Source organism: Berghia stephanieae, chromosome 6, assembly GCF_034508935.2.
Source record: "Berghia stephanieae isolate SIO BIC M18660-M18661 chromosome 6, UCSD_Bste_1.3, whole genome shotgun sequence".
NCBI lineage: Eukaryota > Metazoa > Mollusca > Gastropoda > Nudibranchia > Aeolidiidae > Berghia > Berghia stephanieae.
This window is the reverse complement of record NC_088365.1, coordinates 47,232,342-47,257,341: the sequence shown is the minus strand read 5'-3', so window position 1 is coordinate 47,257,341 and position 25,000 is coordinate 47,232,342. Positions and strand designations below refer to the sequence as shown.

Sequence of the window (25,000 nt, the reverse complement as noted above, 5' to 3'; positions counted from 1 at the left end):
AGAATTATTCGGAGCCTGATTTTCATAATAATTTAGCCTTATATTATTATTTCTGCAACTGTTAGATTTTATGTAAACATATTTTCAATACTGAAAGTGTATTGCCTACAACTCAAACTACAAAATTGGGAGACCTATATTGTGCGTAAATTATTCCGGTCCCTAACGGAAATCACTAGCAACTTGTTATTGTTTACGTTTGGGGCACCTAACTTTACTGCTCTATTTGTAAACTGTCGCGGGCAAAACGAGTAGAAAAGGTCATGAGTACACATGACATAGATTACACACGGCTAGGTCAGGTCATGACTCGGCGCATTCTTTTAAGACACAACAAGATTATTTTGTGGAATCATGCCAAAATCGACGTTCAAAAATAACCCATTACAACCAATTGATACCAAAGTCAGAAAGTGCACTATAAATTAGTATTGCGTTGATCACTCTGTTGTATTGTAAATACAGAAACATCTGTGTAAATAGTTATCTATTAAGACATTCTCCTTGCCACTATTCCAATAGACTTATACAAAATATCTATAAATTTTGCTTTTGGCAAAAACAATGCCAAATTGGCAACCATAGTTGATACCTAAGTAAGTGACACGTCGGGCACGCGGAACGTATTCCTCTCTTCGCTTGTCGGCGGGTCTGAGAGACCACGCGAGTGGCGAATGGGGCATGAGGAATAAAACTCTCTTTGTGCGTTACCGGGTCTAACAGACCCCGCGAGTGGCCGCGCTAAAGAATTTTATAGGGTTGTGAAAAAAATTCAGTAGTCTGATGTCACGCGCCCGGCAACGGCGGCCATCTTGGTTCTAAACAAAGAAAATCATGACTTTTTATTCTTCATGCTGGCTAGAACTTTTCATTCCCTTTTCATATGCCTTGTAATCAGAATGTGTAAAAGTCAATACATGATCAAATTGATGGGTTTTTTTTCATCTGGATACGCGTTTAAGCTCGCCGGGGAAATATTTCATACGGCGTCCGCCATTGTTCCGATAGTTTAGAGCCAGTGTTACTAAGTTACCATACGTCATTAGGAAGGAAGTGACAATACGACTGTTGAAGCCCATTTCCATGAAAATTTAAAAAACAACTCAATCCACATAACAAAAAATGGTTGAAGGAAGCATATCTAGAGTTTCAAGTTTTTATTTACTCATTCAAAGACACAATGACAGAATATGTACTTGGGGTGGGTCTAATAGACCCACGAGTGGCGGTAAAGGTTAAAATTGTCTTGGCAATCAAGATAGAAAAGCTGATGGTGATAATTTACTTCCGAGTTATTCTGAAATATTATAACGTTGTGCATATGATATTTTCATTTTTTTTAAATATGTAAAAGTAAAAAAACACCTCCTGCCCCCGTCCAAAAACAACCTCCTACCTCTGGTTAGGGCGAACTCCTTTGCTTGAAGTCAATCGCTTTTTGCCCTGCTTGCATTCATAGACACAAAAGTCATAAATTAGCCAACTTTCCTCAGGTGATATGATGGAAGCTGAAAAATACGGAATAATATAAAAGACCATAACATAAATACCTAAATATTAAGTTAAAAATTGCAATATTTTCTCCAACTGAGACAAAGGTGTTACAGTTCAGTACGTTAGAAGAATAAGAAAGTAAGTCGAGAGTTTTCTCGAAGAACTTAAATTTGTGACGTGGTACTCAAATCAGGGACTAAGTCAAAAGCTGAATGGCACAAATGGAAAGCCAAAGGCATGTTGTTTTCAATATTTAAAGTCAATAAAAATTCAAATTCTGTGCATTCTAATATTAGGCAAACAACTACAGACTACACTAAATTGAATTGTATTAAGTAAAAGGATCTTGTCACATTCGATCAAGCTGTCATTTGAGAAAAATTACTACATTATAAATTGAAGTTCAGATCGCATGTTTGAAGCCGTATTAGGAAAATTCATGTATCTGTGTATAAGCCAAGTTTCATCAAAATCACAGTGGCAACGAGTGTCTAATATTTGCCACCAGATACACTCGTAAAATTTGAGTGTAGGCCTATTTAGCAAAATCATATATTAGGAATGGTTTATACTACATCATAAAGTAGCGCATGCCCGTCATCATCCTGTATCTTTTTTATATATATAAATATTAAAAAAAGAATTGAGCTTTCATAAGCCGCAATATCCACCAAACATGCTCAAAGCACTTTACAAAGGATCCATGACTAGCAGCAACACATAACAAGTAGAACGTTAGGCGATTTTTTTCTTCTGACAGACAACGCTCTTAGCGGAGAGGAAATCATACACATGAGTACAGTGAGAGAATGTGAGTCCTTGGCGAGGCTTGACCCCAGGACCTTCCAATCCGGAAGTGAGTGCCACACAGCCGCATATCTTGGCTGTTCTTGAGAATTTGCCAAACACCTACAAACTAATTAGTAAAAAGAGGGGAGATGGGCAGAAATGAACAGACAGACACACACTCACACACACGGAGAGAGAGAGAGAGAGAGAGAGAGAGAGGGGAGAGAGAGAGAGAGAGAAATAATATCAGTTGCTTGTGCTGTCAGTCCGTTTAGGAGTGAGGTGGCAGAAGAAGTAGTCTAGCACTAGTACTTGGATAGTAGTAGTAAGTAGTAAATAGGGGAGGTCTTCTGCACGTGCCTTGAGCTAAGGAAAGTATTCCTTCAACTAACCTTAAAATAAAAAATAAAACCTTGTACATTTCCAACACTTGGACCTGCACTACGACCTATAACTAAAACGAACAGACAAAAAAAAACCCGCTAAGACTCCTCTCCAGTACCTTTCAATATTTAAAATTGAATTATAATGGCTGCGGAAAACTAAAACAATGGTCATATAAGGAAATTTACAAATCAATCAAGTTGTTCTACAGGTTTTAAAATGAAACTATGAAGTAACAAGATATCACTCTAATATAGTGACACCTAACTAACACTAGACATCACACCAGCAGCAATGCTGAGCGGAGTAATTTTACTTTTTTCACTAGCAACCAAGTTGCCACATTGGATTGTCTTTCTTTACTTTTTTTTTTTTTTTTAGTGTTCTGCTAATGTGCAATCTACATTTAAAATAAAAAAGTGGCATCTTTCATTTCTTCTAATTCTATCTAAACAGACACGAATATTAAACATGTCCACTTCACATCTCAACACCAGGGACAAATTTTTTCACTTCTTGAGGCAGTCTTTTCTTACTTCTTTTAAATTTCATTTTTTAAAAGCTTCTTTACTGATTTGTTCTATTGTTCTTCTTATTATAATTTCATTGTCAATATCATTTTCATCAGCATACTTTTACCATGTTCTAACGCTCTTACAGTACAGCAGAGCGATACCTAACGCAGGCCTTTAAAATGCTACTTAATTTGAAAAATTAAAATAAAACGTTTGACAAAAGATCCACAGTTCAAAAGCTAAAACAATTATAAAGTGAAACTACCTCGAGGCTCGAGGAACATCGGGGGTAAGGTCTCCCGCCCATACTGGGCACTGTGGGACTGGAAGTCTAGAGAGCTGCGCCGGTGGAACCCGTAATTTAGCTTCTTAAACGGGTCCGATCATTCAGGAGAGGAGTAGTATCTAGTTGTAGTATTAGTAGTAGTAGAAGAAGAAGAAGAAGAAGAAGAAGAAGAAGAAGAAGAAGAAGAAGAGGAGGAGAAGAAGGAGCATGTTCAGGTTCAAGTTCAACCCTAGATTCTCTACTTGATAGAGTGAGAATGACAAGAAATGAGTTGCCACTTAGCCTAATTCAGGAAAAAAATTGTCGTATCTAGTTTACTTACCTTTTTTGTTGACTTTTTAATAAAAAGTACATTATTCTCATTTTCGAATGTTTTCCCGCGAAAAGTGGAGGCTGGTCGGGCTGGTCGGCTGGTCCTTGAAAGCTCACAAATGCAACTTTAAACGCATAAGAGTGCTGGGAGTACAAATAGGGAAAGGAGCGGTGGTTTGCAACTTTAAACACATAAGAGTTCTGGGAGTACAAATAGTGAAAAGCGCTATTTGTAGTGGTAGTATGAATAACCACTTCGTAATAGTAATTAATACTCACTCTCTCTCTCTCTCTCTCTGTGCCATTTTATTCCTCTCTGCGTGTGTTTATCATTCTCTCTCTCACTCTCTCTCTCTCTCTCTCTCTCTCTCTCTCTCTCTCTCTCTCTCTCTCTCGCGCGCGCGCGCGCGCGTCTTTCTTCTTTTTGTCACGGCCCTTGACAGTTGGTAAATTGTCTACTAGCTATTTACGATTAAATGCCAGGATTGATCTTGTTACAAAAACGTTTTACGTGAATTGTTTCAGTGTGCAGTATAATTTCCTTTAAAACAAAGAAAATCCTACTTTTTTTTTAAAGATCTAGGACTTGGCATGGATTTGTCACTTCATCCTTCTGATTTTTATTCTGCTGAATCCGAAAACAACACTAATTTTTGTTTTGATATGATTTTAACCCGTCTTTGAATTCGTGGTGGTGGTGGTGATGATGATGGTGGTCATAGTGACAGTCTTTGTTTTGAGGAGTGAGTATTTATTTTCTTCTGGATAGATTAAATTTGATACACACCAATGATCCTTCCGTGTGTACATTTGTAAACGTGAAATGGCACACCATAAAGTCGACACAATGTCATATGGAAGACCACTGAATTCGTTAAGATTTCCATCCATCAATCTATTCATCCCATCCATCCATCCATCTATCCATCTATCATCTATTTAACCAATCCATCCATCCATCCATCCATCTATTTTTCCCATTTATCCATCCATCTATTTAATCCATCCATCCATCTATTTATCCCATCCATCCATCTATCCATCTATTTAAATCATCCATCCCACCATCCAGAAAAAGCTCAAGGAAGTGAAGAAACTGTTTTGATGCCAAGAGCATATTCAACCATAAACGAACATGCGAGAGGAATATGTCAGTAATATCAAACACAGCAAAGATGTATGAGTTGTCGAGTAGCGCAAGTGATGCTGGAGTTGATCTTGATTTCAACGAAAACATTCTTGATAGGTTTAGAAAGAATGAAATTTGAGAAATTTGTAGATCAGATTTAGTCACAATCCTTTTGGGAAAAAAGCAATGGGCAAGATCGATGAAAAGGGAGAGGAGCGTTACACTGTCTGATATGAAGGTTTTTGCAGTGGCGTGGGGCCATTGGATCGAATGGTGCCAGGCACCGCACCAATCTTTTAAAAATCATTAACAGCATAATTTAATTAAAAATAAAACAGAGAAATTTGAACTCCACTGTCTTTCGCCAACTCGCCAACAACATACTGCCTTTTTAGTCTCCGCTCTATTCAAGATTCCGATTCACGCACTGCGTCGACTCGTGTGTTGGTGACATCACTGCGCGAATTAGTGACTAAATCAAACACCGTGGTGCAAAGCAATCCGAGCTCCAGTTAATGCTCTATCCATTAGTATCGCTACAGCTGATTGAGCGAGAAACTGGGTCGAATTATACTATCTTCAAATAGCGGGAAACCCCTCGACTTGTGCCAGGATCTGAGAGCTCCACCGTTGGACTGGGGGGATGCGCCAATGTTGCACCGTTTACGCCATAATTAGGGTAACTTCGGCCATCCAAAATATTACATTAACTGTCAAAAACGCTGATCATTGTCAAGTTTATTTGTAAGCAGCAAAGAAAAGCTACATAAAACTTAATAATATAACATATCAAAATCCCCCCCCCCCCCTCCCCCCCCCCCCCCCACCTCTTTTTCACGATTATTGAATTAAGTAATTCTTTGCATGCAACGAAGCATTGTGGACGAATTTACCAACATTTTTCTTGCTTGTAGTGCCGAGGTGATGGTTACGTGTGTATGAGTGTGTATTTGGGTGTGTGTGTATGTGTGTGTTTGTGCGTGTGTATTTGTGTCAGTCAGAGAAAGGAAGCGAAGATTGTCAACAGTTATACTTCGGTGTGTTTTTTTGATTTCTTAAGTACTTAAGTGGAGTGATTTTTTCTTTGTGATGCTTTACGATCTACCTTTTATTTGTGCAATCATTAATCGTATTCCACTGATTTCCATTATTTGAGATATACTTCGACGTTTTGTTTTGTTAAACAATGAATTGCAGTGAATCAAGTTGACTCTTTGCTTCACCGACCGTTTGGGATATTGACACTAGATGACATACTAGAAATAAAAAGACTAGTTCCTCACCAACCAACTGATTTTGAATTAACACAGGTGTGGAAATCTCGAAAACGCTCTTTTTCAGTGACATGGTATGACAGACATGAATGGCTCACAGTTAGTTTAGAGAAGAAGAAAAAAACGTTTCTTTTGTTTTTATTGTCTACTTTTTACAGATACAACAAACACTGACAAATCATGGACATCTATAGGCTATAGTGACCTTAACCACTTCCATCGTATTTCTTGACCTCCTACTGAATGGTGTTTTAGCACCCTTAAAAGAGTGAAAAATTTCTTGCGAAATGCAATGAAACAGGAGCGGTTAAATTCGTTGATGATTCTATCAATTCACAAATCTGAAATAGATGCCATTCCAGATTTCAATAAACAAAATATAAAAATATTTGCAGATTTTCTTTACAAGTACTAAAAGTAAGTAATTTCTGTCGTAGGTTTTTTTTCTCTTATGATTTACATCTATCACATATTGATTGCATTATCTACCAAATCCAATCCTTTAAATGGTGGACAAAGAATTATTACAAAGACCTTTTCACACGGGACTTGTATCTCAGTGTTGTGGCTTGTTGTTTTCATGAATTATTTGTTTTTGTGAGTTTTGTCCACTCGTAGAAACCATCGACCCCACCCTTCGTGTTCACTGTTTTATAATTTTTCTACTTCTTCTAATCATGGCACCACCATATGCCGTCAATACGCCACGCCGCTGTTTTTGCTAATCGGATTTTGACATTTAGAAATGAGTCAGGAAATAAAGACGCTTCTGGCCTAGACATTTTGGAATACAAACATTTTAATGTTCTGGAAAATACTGTCAAGAGAATCTGTGCCATAGATGGTGGCCAGGGCAAAGCTGTGTTGAAGGTCAGGATTGGTTTTGTTCCTAAGAAAGCTGTCAAAGTAATGAGAGGTTATTTCGTGATTCTGACACACAGAAGAAAGCAGATATGACAAGGTTTTTGGATGTCCTTGACCTCTACAGGAATTTTATTTTTTTACAGCTCAGGTCGAGTGCGAACAGAAAAGAGGTGGTATTCGTAAACCCTCATCTATGCCTGACGAGGAAGACATTAAAACATTCAGGATGTTCATTACTGAAGAAATAAAGAAAACTGACAGAGCAGTATGAACTTTGGGATAGGCAATCCTTTGTTAAAATGAGAAACTTGTTAGTCGCCAGACTGACTATGTTTAATGCTCGACGAGGTGGTGAACCTGTAAGACTGACACTACATGAATGGAGAGAAGCACTGACAGGTGCGTGGATTGACCTTAATTTGGTCGAAAAGATTGATGACCCAGTGGAAAAGTAACTCGCGTATCAATCAGGCAAAGGATCAAGAAAGATGGTTCCAGTACTTCTCACAGAAGACACCATTGAACACATAACCATGCTCCTCTCTGAAAGAAGTAATTGCAATATCTCAGAACAAAATGTGTTCCATTTTCCAAGCACAAGTGACTCTCTCGACCATGCTAGTGGTTATCACTGTTTAAAATCAGTGGTTGACAGCTGTCCCAATCTAAAGAAGCCAAATGTTTTATTTTTCTGACAAATTTCGCCATAAGGTCTCAACGATGTTTGTAACTTGAATTACCAGAAGAGCAAAGACACATTTTTACAGCCACATGGGACATTCTGAAGCAATAAACAAAAATGTGTACCAGTGCCCATTGGCTGTGAGAGAATTGCCACAAGTAGGAAAATTCCTGTTGAACACTGTAGATAGATACAGCTCCGGGGTACATAACAATACTGATGGAACTTGTGGTGAGAAAGTAAAAAGCTCTACTCTTACTCTTATGTAATAAAACGATAAAGCAAATTCAGATGGGTATGATGAAGTCACTTCAAAAAATTGTGAAGAAATAGTTTCAACTGAATCAGCCTCTAACTATAAGGAGCGACGATACATAAAGTGGAGTGACCGTGACTCGGCATTGGTTAGGTATCATTTTAAAAATTACATCACCGACAATACCACCAAAGGAAGGCTGCCTGGAAAACAGGAAGTGTTGAAATTTCTTGAAAAACATTCCATTTTGGAGGGTTGCAAAGACAAGGTCAAACTCATGAAAACGATCATTCAAGGAGAAGACAAAGTATAGAAATGGAAAATTTAAGGAGATGTAACTGAAGCAATGCATCTAGCCCAAAAGTAATGATCATAATTTCTAGTTGTAAATCTAATAAATGACAATACAAATTGAATATTAAATTTAATACACTTTTTTTCAATCTCACTTATGCTGTTTTCAATTAAAGATAATCTCACATGTTTTCTTAACAAATTATTTCTGTAAGTTTTGCCTATGTATTTTATTTTGATAATGATAGTTTATTATCGCTTGGTTTGGAATCAGTCACCTAGTCACATATATTGGTATAACCTACACTTTCTGTTATTATAAAAAGCTGATAGACTATGATAGATCATTTTTAAAAAAAGAGAATCGAAACAAGAGACGATGACCACAAGAGACAATTTTTGAATGTTTAAAATTGATGTTTCTAACTATATTCATAAAGCATTCTGATAGTCATGGAAAACAGTTTTTGAATTTAAGAAATCCATTCATAAATAAGAAAATGAGAGCAAATTCATTTTTCAAGAATTTGGATTTTTTTTTTTTTTGCCAATTGATGTATGAAAAGTATGACGTCATGTAACTAGACACCAAAACGATTTATCATACTTGTGAAATATATTTTTAAAGCACAGTGACTAGATAAATGAAAGATAACAAGATTTGAACCAGACACAATTTTTTTAACTAAATCTCCAGTCTGTTGAAATTCACCCAAAAAACTCCCGAAAGTAAATGATTTGGCATCCAGCATGACGAAACTTCATATTCCATAAATACACTAATTGAACATAAAGATCATCCAAAATGACATGCAATTCACGTCAACGGGTAGAGAGTACTCCAAGGAAGAGGTCCAAGTTTTTTCAGACATATTCTTCAAATGGTCTTTGCAAAATAAAGGAGTGAACATAATGAAACGCGGTTTAAAAATAGTCCTTTTCTTGACGCGTGACGCAATATATATATATATATATATATATATATATATATATATATATATATATATATATATATATATATATATATATATATATATATGTTTTTTCCTTCCAAAAAAAAGACGTCTATCGTGGAACCTACTCTATTTTTTGTGTGTGTTACTTGAAAAAAAATATATATGAATCAAATGAAATAGTATTTGTTAATTTTTTGTTTCTTAACTTAAGCGTTTTGGGTTGCCTATATGCTACGTGAACATCACTATATATCTCACTCACATAATATGGTGGCCAATGTCTACTTGAGTGTCCATTTGGTTACGTTGTGCTCCTTGAACATCACTTTATATCTCAATCACATAATGATAATATGGTGACCAATGCCTACTTGAGTGTCCATTTGGGTTACGTTGTGCTCCTTGAACATCACTATATATCTCAATCACATAATAATATGGTGACCAATGCCTACTTGAGTGTCACTTTGGGTTACCTTTGTGCTACTTGAACATCATTTTATATATATATATATATATATATATATATATATATATATATATATATATATATATCATCATCCATGGTGGCTTATGCTCTTGAGCACGTTGCCGGTCAGCTGTCTCCACGAATCACGATCCTCTGCGGTGCGCATGAAATCTGTGTTGCTTTTTAAGTCACATTTGACCATTCTTAGGTTATTTAGATAAGTCATTCTTTGTCTTCCTCTAGCTCTCTTTCCTTCGATCATCCCATATGTTACCAACTTTTTAAATTCCGTCTCTTCTCCACATATGTCCCAGAAATCGTAACTGCCTCTTTCTGATGTTATCGATCAGTATTCTTCCCTTTCTCACCTTCTCCAACACGTCCTCGTTCGTACACCTGTCTGTCCATGATACCCTCAACATTCTTCTATACACCCACATCTCAAATGCCTCTAACCTCCTCGTACATTCTTTGTCAAGCGTCCACGTTTCACAACCGTATAAAAGGGTACTTATAACATATGTTTCTACTACTTTCATTCTGGTCTTCAAGTTTAGGTTGTTGTTTGACACAACTGGTCGCATTTTATGGAACACGTTTTTTGCTATTGCTATTCTTTGTTTTATATCCTCTATGTCACGTGCGTCATGGGTGATGATAGTGCCTAAATATTTAAATTTCTTTACTTGTTTGATGGTCTCTCCTTTGCTTGACAAGTGGAAGGTCGCGTTGTTGTTATTCTTTGAGACCATCTTGCATTCTGTTTTCTTAATATTTAGTTTCAGGCCCATCTCTTCACTTTTGCACACCACTATATCTAAAATTTTCTGCACGCATTCTGGAGAGTATGCCATCAGAGTACCATCGTCTGCGTATCTTATGCTATTCATATTCTGCCCCCAAACGACAACGCCTTTCATATCTTCAATTTCTTTGAATATTATTTCACTATATGTGTTAAAAAGGTCCGGTGATAAGACGCAACCTTGTCTTACTCCCTTCTCGGTGTTAAAGAAGTACGATGTTTCATTATCCAGTTTGACACATGCTGTTTGATTCCAAGTTTTTCACAAGTCGAAGGTCTTTACTGTCTATACCGATCTTTTCTAAGATTTTGAATAGCGTATCGTCCTGTACTGAATCAAAAGCTTTGGAATAATCAATGAAGCATAGATAAAGTGATTTTTGTTTTTCGATTGACCGTTGCATTATTGTTTTCAATGTAAAGATTGCATTTACAGTACCCTTTTCTTTAACAAAACCAAACACTTATCTCGGGAGAGATCTTGCTCCTCATTCTTTCCATAAGTATTCTTAACATAATTTTTGTGGCCTGGCTCATTACGCTGATTGTTCTGTGTTGGTCACAGTCAATAGTACCTTGTTTTTTGGGTACCGCAATGAATACCGATTGTCTTAAGACCTTAGGTAATTCACCCTTTTCATATAAGACATTAAAGGCTTTTGTCAGAATGTCTATTCACAGATCGTCGAGGGCGTCAATCAATTCTATTGAGAAGCTATCTTGGCCTACTGATTTATATATATATATATATCTTGGAAATCGGTAGGCCAAAGATATATATATATATATATATATATATATATATATATATATATATATATATATATATATATATATATATATATATATATCACATAATATGGTGGCAAATGCGTACTGGAGTGTCCCCTTTGAGTAAAATGCTAAGATTATAGATTCATGTGCAGTTTTGGGACTCATATTCCCACTTGAACCAGGCATTTTATTTTTAAAATAGATCGTTTCAAGTAAACAGTAAATACATGAATCGGATAAATGTTGATCTGACAATATATTTTGGATTACCTATGTCACAAGATTTTTTCATTTTGTCGGGAGACATAAATAAGTTTTAAAGGAGTTCAATTTTGAAGATGATCAAAGTGAGTGAATTCGTTTAGAAATCGGTTAAATTTCTATGTCTTTCATAAATTGAGCGATTAGTAAATGACTCCTGATGGTTAATAAATGTCATTGTTGCTTGCTCAGGAAAGCTTTATTTCTTCAACTAACAGTCACAGATGAGATATACTATTGGGTTACTTGAGTCATTTATTTGCACTGGATGCCCTACGTCGTAAAATAGAGTATATATATATATATATATATATATATATATATATATATATATATATATATATATATATATAAATATAATATATGTATATATATATATATATATATATATATATATATAATATATATATATAATATATATATATGTATATATATATATATGAAACTCTATTTTACGTCATATGTATATATATATATATTCAATCAAAATATCAATCAAAAACTCAATTGGTTTGTTGACAAGACATTTATTTGACATAGAACACCAGAAATCTTGTGATATGTGCTATAAATTGCTCGTAAACTGTATTGAATAAAAATGAATAGAATATCTTTTTAAAATGAATAAACAACGACCTAAATACATTATACAGTATTAAGTTAGATCTTTACAATGTTTTGAATTTCATGGATTCTTTTTTTTTTTCAAAGCTGGTATACTCAATTTTGTTCAGTACTTTTTACAGTCCACAGTTCATAGCAGCTTGGTACTGTCAACGGGCTTAACTTCGCTTCAAAGGAAAACTTTGCTTTTTGAATTAGAATATAATATGCAACCCTAGGTCTCAAAAGATTATCACGATCGATAATCAGGAGGTTTAGAGTTCGATTCCCGAGCCGAGGCCGACTGGTTTTTAGGGATGTTTTCATTTTCTTATAAATTTCTCTCTCCTGTGTCGGACACTTGTTCTAAACTTATTTCTTTTTTTGCTCTTTATCTTACTTAACTGCCAGTTGTTAATTTTTCGCTTCATTATTCGTGTCGGACTGGATCGGTGAATTAATGATTTAGCTGAAAGGAAATACCACCTTTTTGCTATTCTTTGTACTAGAAGACATATTTCTTGAATATTAAAAAAAACAAAAAATTCCACATCCTAAGGAATTGAAATTAACCGGAAAGTTTCATATTTGTGACTTTAAATTGACTTTCCAGCACCAGGTTCCAACCGCCATGATGTTGATGGTCGGCGGATCAAGCCTTTGAATTCTCCATTTTCACGATCAGCGGATCAAATTCGGGACCTCAGAGGTTTGATCCGCCGACCATGGAGATGGTGCCTGGAGACGCTGGGTCATGTTTCCTGTTTTGTGGCAAATATTTCCTTTGATCAAAAAGTCAGTTCTTGTTTAACGAGTTAATTGACGTACTCTGGATAAACGGGTATTTAGAAATTTGGCCAGAAAAATCATCCTTCAAAAATCGATCGATTTAAACGACTATCATCTTTGGAAAAACCTGAGACTTCGCGAGTTTCCAGGTTTGACAGTTTTTATCTGCCAAGATAAGGATAATTTAAATGAAATCATATTTCAACACTGAGTTTTCTGGCCAAGTATTTAAACACGTGTCTTTCAAGAGTACGGCCTATAGGGAATGAGATTAGCGGAAGAGTAGCGTCCCTTGATTGGACGTCACCCATAGTCTGTGGCGTCACCGGCGTCATGTTGGTTGTGCGCATGCGTCTCTCGTCCTCGCCTCCGCGCACAACCAACATGACGTTCTCTCTCTAATAACTTTCCGCCGGTGACGTCACAGACTATGGGTGACGTCCAATCAAGGGGCGCTACTCTTCCGCTAATCTTATTCCCTATAACAAGTTAATTAGGAAAATGAAAGCAACAAAGCTCAGGTGACTCAAAATGCTCAGAATTTACAAAGGTAGTTTTCCTTTGAGGTAAAGCTAGCCCAGTTGACAGTATTTGAATTGGTTTCACACTTTTTTACACTTTGAAGTATCGACATCGAACGCATTTTTAGCCACAACTGGAGAAAAGCAAAAAAAATACGCAGTATACCAAAATTGAATTGGTGTTTTCTTCAATTCAGTATTGGCGAGTGTACAGTCTTGGTCGAATGCCCACTGGATCTTGACTCCAGAAGGCGCATCAAACTCCCAAATTATTTTCTGTCGGGATAAAAAACATTAATATTATATTATTATATTATCATTATTATTATTATTATTATTATTATTATTATTATTATTATTATTATTATTATTTATTATTATTATTATTATTATTATTATTATTATTATTAAAAGCTAAAATCTGTTCATTCTACAATTCATTTTTCACCATGCCGACTGTATTGTTTGTATAGAATTATCTCAGCAATATGGTCTTTGTTTTCGTGTAGTCTTTGTTTCCATATTTTGACTTGACTACATGTGTTCATAACGTAATTCATTGTATACACATCGCTTTGAGATGTTTGGTTTATGAAAGCTAAAAAAGTGTCAAATATTATTGTTTCTACTGCTACTACTCCTACTACTACTTCTATTACTACTCCTACTACTACTACTACTACTATACTACTACTCTACTACTACTACTACTACTACTACTACTATACTAATCCTACTACTCCTACTACTACTACTACTCCTACTACTACTACTACTACTACTACTACTACTACTACTACTACTACTACTACTACTACTCCTACTACTCCCACTACTACTACTACTCCTACTACTACTACTACTACTACTACTACTACTACTACTACTACTCCTACTACTACTACTCCTACTACTACTACTCCTACTACTACTACTCCTACTACTACTACTCCTACTACTACTACTCCTACTACTACTACTACTACTACTACTACTACTACTACTACTACTACTACTACTACTACTACAAATTCTACGTTTAGTAGATATTGCTCTAAATAAAAGCTCAAGTCATAAATCTGGAAGCTAAAAAGTTGGACGGCCTTCATGGCGAGAGACAATTAATTATGCATGTCCAGTTGGGACTGAGATTAATAACATAATATAAAAGTTCAAGTTCGAGTTCAACGCCTTTATCTGCAAAAGGCAGCAGATTCTAGTGGTGCTCACACTAGTATGTAATGACGATTGACCCAAGGTGCAAATTCTGAACCGCACTCGGAAGCTTCGTCACAACGCACCATGCAAACACATGCTGTGCCGTTTCGGGCTCGTTACCACAACGTGAACATGTTGGACAGGTGGCAAGTCCCCACCGACGTAGAGCGTGCTGTTAAGCAGGTTCTCGACCGAAGTCGATTGGCTGCCACCCAATGTCTCCTCTTGCTGACGGAAAAGCCTTGCAACTTCTCCCCCAGTTTCGAGGAGTAGATGTCCCCGCCCCCTCGAGTGATTGAATTCGTCCAAACCGATTTTCATATCGTATATGCATCTCTGTCGGAAGTAAGGGTATCTACGTACAAGGGTTGCCGGGACATATTTTGGCTCGAGGGGGTGGGCTGGATTGCTGCCATTATCGTTCTTGCTTCTGTCCCACACTGAAGCGCAAAACTCTGCGATGGAATAGCATAGTGCCAAGGCGGACGTCCTCAGGAGAGCTTGGTAGCACCCAAAGTTGATCCCAACAGCTTCCACAGAAGACTGTTGCGTTTCTCTATCTTCCGGGAAACTCTTTCGAATGTATTTCGTATGGGAGAAGATGAACCCCGACGAGGACGTTCATTTTACGAGTGTGCCAGCCACTGCTTAGGTGAAGTACTGTGGCCACGGTTTTCGAAGTGTTCATCTTCAGGTACCCCTTGTCGAAGTTGGATTTGAGTCTGGTTATATCCTCACTGAGTACACTTCCTAGTCGGGTCCACACTTTACTTTGAGTAAAGAGTGCCCAGTCTTCCGCGTATCCCAGCCTCAGGGAGGAAGTGTTTGGCATGTCGCTAATATCGACATAAACAACATTGGCGCCAGAGCGGATACCTGAGGGACCCCATTCTAGAGTTTCCTAACTTTATTCATAGTGTCTAACAGTGCGACGTGGAATTGTCTATCTATTAAGATTGAAGAGAAAAACTTCAAGATCTTTTGCACATTATGATCTTTGAAAGTTTGAGCATTAGATTTTCTCACCAGACTGTATCGTACGCCGCCGATAAGTCTATAAATACAGCACGAGTTTGCTGTTTCCTTTCGAATCTTGCCTCAATATGCCCTGTTCCGTGGTGCACCTCCCTACCTTAAACTTGCTTGCTCGGATGGCAGGGCAGCGTCTAGGACCGGCCCCCATCTATTCAATAGAACACGTTACAAAAGTTTGTACAAGCAGCTCAGATGTGATATGGGTCTTTTTAACTGTCGGCCTCAGTTTCCCTGGCGTCAGGATGGCAACTAGCTTAGCGTGCTTCCACAATTGTGGAAGTTTTCCTTTTTTCAAGGACGTCAGACATTGCCTCTGCTAGCCAGGCCCGTATCTTGGGGCCCAGTTGCGTCACCATATCGGGATATATGCCATCTATTCCTGATTCCATGCAGTTCTTGACATCGCTTATGGCTGCGCACACTTCTCGGGGATGTCAAGTCCGACAACTCAGTAGGTAGTGAGTCGTAAGGTATGCCTTGCGGACAACGCGTTCGAAATACTGATTCTTTAATTTCCTGGCAATTGTGTCTGCCTCACATTCTGGTGCAGCCTTCCAATTTCTATATTAGTTGCCAAGCGTGGCATCTGGAGTGTGTAAAGTCAAGACTATCCAACGATCTACTGCCACCGTTGCTTCCTTCCTTCTGCCAGAGAAAGAAGTAGTCTATCGGCTACTGGATCTATTGGTACTCCTTGTACAGCTTTTCGGACGAGGGTAAGATCACGTGTATATTCCTTATGGCGGGTGTCCCTAAATGGGCCCTTGGCTGCAGGAGCGTACACTAGGTGTAGATCTTTACCGTCTATCTATGAGTGGAACTGTTTAACTGCCTCATTGCAGTCTGGGTAGACCCACTCGGGGTGGTGACTCTAAAAGTCTCTCAGACAGACGGAAGGATGGCTAACCACCGGGACCGGTGGTGTAGTTCAAGTCGTCTAGGTAGTTTGTAGATGTTGTGCAAATACAGCCCACCCACCTTCTTGGAAGTTCTATTGACCCCGTTGCGCTGTCTATGACCCTGACCTTCGAAGGCTCTTTAGCTTAGGCGCTAACCCCCCCCCCCCCTCCTTTGAGTCTCGAAGTGTCCTCTCGCTGGACCATCGCATAGCCTGAGATCTGGAATCGAGAAGATTGCACGCAGAATAAAGATGGGTCTTCTTTAATAGGAGAATATCGACGCTATGGACGTCTAGTAGCTTTGACAAAAGCTCATTTTTAGCCATACACTAACTCTCGGTATTGAGGGACAATAATATGTGCGTCTGGTCGCTAACCATGGTTTTGCATTTTCCAGCTTAAAGGCGAATTGCCCATCACTGTAGATCTAATACAATTAAGTGGTAACTATCTTCATTATTGTATTGGACGCATCTTTCTTTCCGCCTACTCTCCACTCTCCAGTGTTTTCCACTGCAACAATATCGGGGCCTCGTTAACGCTTCCTGGTTCGTGCAAGTTATTGTTTTTGACAAATCTCGAAGCTCCCCTTTGAACTTGTTCGATTTTCTTGATGTGGCTTTGCTGATAGGGATCCCACAATGTTCACGCGCATTTCAATACGGGTCTGACTAACGCATTGTATGCCTGTTCTTTCACCTTTGGGGGGCACTGGTATAGGTTCCGCCTTAGTAAGCCAAGGGTATGATTTGCTTTTGCCTCAATATTATCACTATGTTGGTCCCATTTCAGTGAGTTGTTTAGTTGGATCCCAAGTAGGGTATTGTGTTCACGTGTTTAATAACTGATCGCTTATTTGGTCGTTATACTTAATTTGCTGTTTGTTGTTTTTTATTGACATTACAAAGCATTTCTCGTTTTGAAATGTCATCTGCCAGGTTTACAATTCATGATCACTAATTCCTGGAAGAACTTGCATGTTTTGGATGAGTTCAGGAAGTGTGCTGAAGATAATGTCAAGTGTGTTTTCCCCACGAGTTGATTCCAATACTGTTTGGTCATGTTGAAGTCCTGGACAATTTGAAGCATCTTTTCAAAGGATGTGCACTAACAGCTATTTTTCAAAACGAAAGAATTTTAACAAGTTTTGGGATAGGCATAACGGAAACATTGAGCATTGTAAACCCATGGAAGTGAGCGAAATAATAGATCATATTATTTGTTTATAAACTTAGTTGGGGCTCCCGATTGGTCAGTATGTGGAGTATACGAACCACTGGCAAAGTGACTGATATTTACCTCGGGTGCAGTCGAGATTTTTGAGCATGATAACTTAGCTTTCATATAGCGCAATATCAACAAAACGTGGTCAAAGCGCTTTAAAATGGGGTTCCCAACCAACAGCAATAATTAACATATAGGGCGAGACATGATTTCTGTTAAACGATTTTACATTTTTTTTACCGACAGAGACAACGCTATTAATGACCAGGTGCTCATATTACACCTGAACATGGTAAAGGAATGTGGGTAAAGAGCATTTTCCAAAGACACAACTATGAGCGGGACTCGAACCAAGAACCTTTTGATCTGAAGGCGAGTGTCATACCACAAGACCACATAGCCACACTCCGCTGTTCACCCAGAACTGAGCTGTGAGCTGTAAGCCATGATAGATCTGACTTAAAATAGTTTGCGATAAACTTTTGTCATGTTCAAAAGACTAAGCAATCCATTTTGAACAGAAGTCCAGCTCAATTTGCCTCAAAAAATTACCCTATTATTGGGATCTGGGATCAATGTTGCGGTGGATGGGACACATTTTTGGGCGAATTCAAATTCAACTTTGTTTCCTGTATATATGTTACAATTCCCAGAGCTGTCCCATGTATATTGCGTCTTGGTATTGCCGTCATAATAAACCTGGTGATTGTTGCCATACGAGAACCCTTTTTTCTTTGTAAAATCCATCATCAGGATTACAGGATTGTTCGACAAATCTTCTACAAAACTTGTAAACTTGTCTGGTAGACAACAACGCTTCGGATCCTTTCCATCAATGACAGTGGGAAAGAAAATCATTGTCACCAGTAAAAAGAGCTTCATCGTTTTCTGGAGGCGGGGCTGGATTGTTCTTGAACTGAAATTAATCAGTGATAAAAATTAATATAATATGACACATGGCCCAAATAAAAGGTATTGTTATTTGCAGGTCAGTGATCTCAATTTGTTCTGGGCTCATTGTTGTAATGGAAATGTTTTCAAAGCAACGAAAAATATTGTCCATTACAACAATGTTAAAGAAGCCCATAATTTAGTTATTAGTTATCAGACCTGCTAATATGTGAACGTCGGTTGGGACGAACAAGTAGTAAATAAGTTAATAATATGTTGTGATGGTTAGAAATAGAGTGGAGTCCATAAACTCACTTAAAACAAATCAAATTGTTAGATCTTAAGCACTATTTTGTCTGCCATGAATTATCTTTAAATGCTCTGATGATCCACTCCGGTTAAAGCATTGTGCCACCAAATTGTAAACAAAATAGCATATCTCAAGCTATTCTGGACAACTTTGGCGGGGAGGGAAAAAGGGGCGGAAGACAACAAAAGGAAAGAAATGACATGGTCAATAATAGTTGTAATATAAATATGCCAGCCAATGAAAAAAATACCCTAAATAAAATAAATGCGTTTTACGTGAGTCCAGCAACTTTACTGAGTAAAAACCGATATGCTACAGGAACTGCCACAAATATAGATGAAAAGAAGCTCTATGGCCCATAACGTTTTTTTTTTTTGGCATAAAAAGTGCATGCATACAGGTACGTGGAATGTAGATAGAACGATACGAGACGAGGGAAAATTTGAGAACGCATTAAAAATATGTCAGGTTTAACGATAGACTTTGTGGAACCCGATGGGAATATCATGGACTAGAAGGATACAAAACCACAAAACAAATGTAGTATCCATAAGGACTTTTTCTATTGACCTTTTTATTCTACATTACGTGCCATGTAATTTATACTATGTAATTTTTCTCAGTCAATTTACAATAGTATTATACTGTAACTAATTCTTAGCTTTTAACTTATCTTTTTTTCTTATATGTTGATATCAATATACCTTTTCTTGATATTTATATCTTTACACTTTTATAATCTATGTCTCTTAATTTACACTATGTAATTATTCTTACAGCCTACAATATCATTACACTATATATACCTATTACCAAATTTTAATTTACCACATTATATTTACGTATATTATGTTTATGTATGTATCATTGTCGGCATTTTATACGTCTGTACAAAAATTTCCTTTTGGATTAATAAAGTACATATATTATTATTATTATTATTATTATTATTATTATTATTATTATTATTATTATTATTATTATTATTATTATTATTATTATTATTATTATTATTATTATTATTATTTATTATTATTATTATGGATGCCCATTGTATGGCCTTAGTACTTAACAAAGAAACAAAGAACGCCTTGCTATCTTGGGAACCAGAAATAATCATTAAAGCATCTTTCCAAGGTACGCATATCACATTAACAATTGTGCAGATATAAACGCCAAAACAAAACAAAAGAAAAACAAAACAAACAAATAAAAAACAAATAGAAACAAAACATAAGACAACAAAACAAAACAAAGCAACTGAACAACGACAACAAAATGAACCAAAACAAAAAACAAATACGCCCAACGATGAGGTAAAAAAGGTTCGGTTTAATGTGTTGCTTCAACAGACTGTGGACAAGATACCAAGCCATGATACTGTCATGCTAATCGGGGATTTTAACGTCAAATTATAGAAAAACGATGGATGAGAAGGAGCAATTTGATCATTTCGATGCAGTGATGGCCGGGATGAGAAGGAGTAATTTGATCATTTTGATGCAGTGATGGCCGGGATGGGAAGGAGCAATTTGATCATTTTGATGCAGTAATGGCCGGGATGGGAAGGAGCAATTTGATCATTTTGATGCAGTAATGGCCGGGATGGGAAGGAGCAATTTGATCATTTTGATGCAGTGATGGCCGGGATGGGAAGGAGCAATTTGATCATTTCGATGCAGTGATGGCCAGGATGGGAAGGAGCAATTTGATCATTTTGATGCAGTCATGGCCGGGGTGAGAAGGAGCAATTTGATCATTTTGATGCAGTAATGGCCGGGATGGGAAGGAGCAATTTGATCATTTTGATGCAGTGATGGCCGGGATGGGAAGGAGCAATTTGATCATTTTGATGCAGTGATGGCCGGGGTGAGAAGGAGCAATTTGATCATTTTGATGCAGTGATGGCCGGGATGGGAAGGAGCAATTTGATCATTTTGATGCAGTGATGGCCGGGGTGAGAAGGAGCAATTTGATCATTTTGATGCAGTGATGGCCGGGATGGGAAGGAGCAATTTGATCATTTTGATGCAGTGATGGCCGGGATGGGAAGGAGCAATTTGATCATTTTGATGCAGTGATGGCCGGGATGGGAAGGAGCAATTTGATCATTTTGATGCAGTGATGGCCGGGATGGGAAGGAGCAATTTGATCATTTTGATGCAGTGATGGCCGGGGTGAGAACGATTAGAAGAAAAAAACTTGAGCTTTTATATAGAGAAATATTCACTAAAAGTGCTGAAAGCGCTTTATAGAGGGTCCATGACCAACGACAATACGTAACACGAAGAACGAGACATGACGCCTATTGCGTGATATCACAATTTTTTTTATCCCGACAAAGACAACGCTGTTAACGGTGGGGTACACCTGAACACGTTGAAAGAATGTGAGTAAAGGGCCTTTTCCAAGGACTCAACTATGCTCCGAGTATGGCTTGAACCTAGGACCTTCCGATCCCAAAGCGAATGTCATACCACAAGACCACAGAGCCGCTTGCGGGTTACCTACAATATAATATTAAAGTTATGAACACCTACGCTAAGCATAAAGACGAACACAATAAAGCACTGATATCGCCTGATGGGGAAACACAAAACAAAATAGACTACATTTGCATAAGCAGAAGGTGGTCAAGTGCAGTGCGCGATGTCAGAATAAAACGTAGTGCTGATATTGACGCTTGCCATTAGCTCGTTCCGGGAAAAATGAAGCTGAAATTAAAACGATTGTCAAAAAAACCAGCAGTAAAACCACTTAATATTGAGGCAATTTCCGGGCTTGGTACAATAGGCATACTCAAATGAGTTTCAGCACAGACTCGAGACACTTTTGGGAGTATGCCAAAGGGAGACGAGTGTGGAGGACCAATGAGAGGACTGAGGGATACAATGTTGAATGTCACAGAGGCACTGGTGGGAGGAAATGTCAGATGAAGTCAGAACGATGGATTTCAGGGAAGACGCGGAAATTGATCGATGGCAGAAGAAGATGTAACCAAGATAGGAAAAATAACGGAGATGGAGGCACCAAAACAGAGTACCAAAGGCTTGCTAAACTTGCTAAGTTATATGCGAGACGGGGAAGGAAAAAAGGCTAAATCAAAACAAAACGGAGGCACAGACACCTGCAGATAGAAATGGCACAAATACTTATGCAAAGTAATAAGAGAACGATCAGGTGGAGGTAGTAAAATAACACACGTGCCCATAAAAAGTAAGGAAGGCGACGTCAACAACTCAGGTGAAGAATTCGAAAAGGGGCATCTAGATCACGCATTTTCAAACAGTGTTAAATCAATAGAGACTAAGGCGAGAGTTAAATATTCATTATTATAAAGACACTAACATTGACAATGTAATGGGTCCAGTTGTAATTGAAGAAACTAAAAGTGGACATTGCGCTATATATAAGCTCAAGTATTTTTCTCGTTTGTCTATTGTCAGGGAATCCATCATTTTCGCTCTGTCTTCTTAGGGCTCTCTTTCCCGTAAACTTTCTGGTCACACGAGACAAATCACACTGTTCTTAATTTCTGATTTTATATTGTTTCTTGCTCTTCTCATAAGTATTCTTAGCTAAATTTTGGTCATGTGACTCATTAAGCTTATGGTGCGAGGAAATAACATTCAGTTACTGCCAGTTTCTGGGGGAGGGCAATGAAAATTGACTCTAATAGGCCTGATGGGATGTGTCCTTTTAAGTAGACACCCTTCCATATTTCTGTAAGGGCAGACAGTCCAATACAGACCAGGAGACCACTCCAATTTACATGACAACATCCATTCAACTGATTTTTAGAAAGTGCTCAACAGGTTGACCAGAATACAAAATGGAAAATCCTTTTGGCCTACTGAAGCCCCTCAAAGCTCATAAAGGTGACAATGGCACTATATGAAAATACAAATGCTATATTAAGAAAAATAATTCAGACTTACAACATTGAGGCCAGTGTGAAACAAAGGTTTATATTGTCCACTTTTATTCTCCGTCGTGATTGACGAGAAAAAGTCGGGAAAACTGGAATTATAATTGGATACCATCCATTTATGACCTCAATTTTGCCGATTAAAATAGGAGTTACCTCAAGCGGAATACGGCACAATAAGCGCGCCAATGACATACGAGAACAAGTTCACACTGTATGATATCCTACACCAAAAGTTCAAAATTGTGTGTACTCAAGGAGAAAATTTAGCTTCAAACTCGAAAATGAAATCATAAAAAACGGAGTCCTTCACATACTTATGTGTCTAATAATATTTGCAACACCGGCAGCTCGAACCAAAAAGAACAAAATAGGAAAGGTAAAAAATGAAAAAATGTTCCATCTGTTTCGGTCGAACAACATCAACACGAAAACAATAATGATGATATTAATAGTTGCATAATCGTGTTTTGTCCTTTGTATACACTGGACTTGGGCAGATGTAGAAGGGGATACAAAATAAATTAAATTTAATCGATAAGCTTTTGACATGATGTACATGTAATCTTTGAGAAAGTATTGTCAAATAAATAATGAAAATAACGAGCATTGAAATTACGACATACAAATTGAGAAAAATTTTGCCTTCCTTACCAGGAGACACAAAATCTTTTATCGACCAGTTTAGTTTAACAATCAGAATAACATTTCATACGCAATATCATTTATTCTTAAAAAAAATTATCTTGTAATTAGTTTGTTTTGCAACCAATCAATAAGTGACATGTTTAACTAACGATATTGACAGATCGACCAATAGAAGCTGTTTATCTGTTAGTGAGTGGCACGACTGCCCATCCCCCTGATACTGATAATACGCGATGCGAGTGAGGGCTTTCTGTGTGGCGTTTGAACGCGCAAAATGAAACACCTTATTTGTGGCCCATTGCTTCTATATGGTAATAAATCCTGGTGAGCCTTATGCCGAAAAATGAATATCATGTCAATATGATTAGATATATAAACTCTTAGTTAATCCGGATGGTAGTAACATTATTGATCCTTCTAATTACACTTAAATATTCAATCCAGGGCTCTTCTTTTTATCTTTTTAAATTAAATTTTCCTCATAGAAATCATTTGAATATATTACCGTGGTGAAGGGATGTATCACATATTGTGGGGTAGACAGTTACCAAACTCCACTCGATGACAAACAGGTGATGGTTTGGCCTGGGGAGAATCGCTCTGAAATACACGGCGTTTGAGTAAACCGCCATCTGTGTTAGTTTGAGTAAACCGCCATCTGTGTTAGTTTTTTCCACGTGCTGTCAATAGTGTGCGCTTGGCTAAAAACTTCACAACATTGCCATCCAGAAGTATAATGGACCAACACACAAAACTATGTGTAACCTTAAAGGTTTATACTCTGGTTAATACAGTTTAGTGAGAATTGGATTCAAGCCTGATGTCACGTCGCCCAGCAACGCCGGCCATCGTGGTTCTAAACAAAGAAAATCAATACTTTTTATTCTTTATGCTGGCTAGAACTTTTCATATGTCTTGTGATCAGAATAGTAAGTCAAAACATGATCAGATTTATATGTTTGTTTTTTTTTCATCTGTATACGCTTTTATGCTCGTCAGAGGAATATTTCATAAGGGCATCCGCCATTGTTCCGATAGTTTAGAGCCAGTTACTAAGTTACCATGCGTCATTACGAGGGAAGTGACGTTACCACTGTTGAAGCTTATAGATAGTTCGAAGTTCACGTCTCTCAGGCCTTTGTTATTGTTTTTTGCCATCCGCGTTTATGAGTAATTCTCACTAAACTATTAACCAGACTATAAACAGTCACTGTTACACACAATTTGTGTGTTGGCCAGTTACACTTCCGGATGGCAATGTTGTGAACTTTTTAGCCAAGTGCATACTATCTATTACTCATAAGCGCGATGAAAAAAACAAAAAAAAAATACAAACTATGAGAAAAACTCACAACATCGACGAGAAAAGTATCATAGATCTATAGGTTGA

At 37.5% G+C, this 25,000-nt stretch overlaps 1 protein-coding gene across 2 annotated transcripts; it reads right to left on the bottom strand.

Moving 5' to 3' along the window:
• Window positions 1-12,055: 12,055 nt before the first annotated feature.
• On the bottom strand, window positions 12,056-24,450 carry LOC144975148 (uncharacterized). 2 transcript variants are annotated; one of them, XM_078918930.1, is made up of 3 exons: window positions 24,116-24,450; window positions 18,386-18,749; window positions 12,056-13,733 (listed from the first exon to the last, which is right to left on the bottom strand). In XM_078918930.1, the coding sequence occupies exons 1-2, from the start codon at window positions 24,240-24,242 to the stop codon at window positions 18,712-18,714; spliced, it is 165 nt and encodes a 54-aa protein (XP_078775056.1). In that variant the 5' UTR covers window positions 24,243-24,450; the 3' UTR covers window positions 12,056-13,733; window positions 18,386-18,711. The 2 variants fall into 2 exon arrangements, with proteins under 2 accessions (XP_078775056.1, XP_078775055.1); XM_078918929.1 differs by having other exon boundaries at window positions 24,116-24,258.
• Window positions 24,451-25,000: the final 550 nt, after the last annotated feature.

Excerpts from the sequence above, each read along its gene's own strand:
- LOC144975148 (XM_078918929.1), bottom strand. The coding sequence starts at position 18,715 with ATGAAGCTCTTTTTACTGGTGACAATGATTTTCTTTCCCACTGTCATT. Across the intron at positions 13,734-18,385 it reads TCCCAGATCCCAATAATAGG|AAAATAATTTGGGAGTTTGA; the intron begins GTAATTTTTTGA and ends TTATCCCGACAG.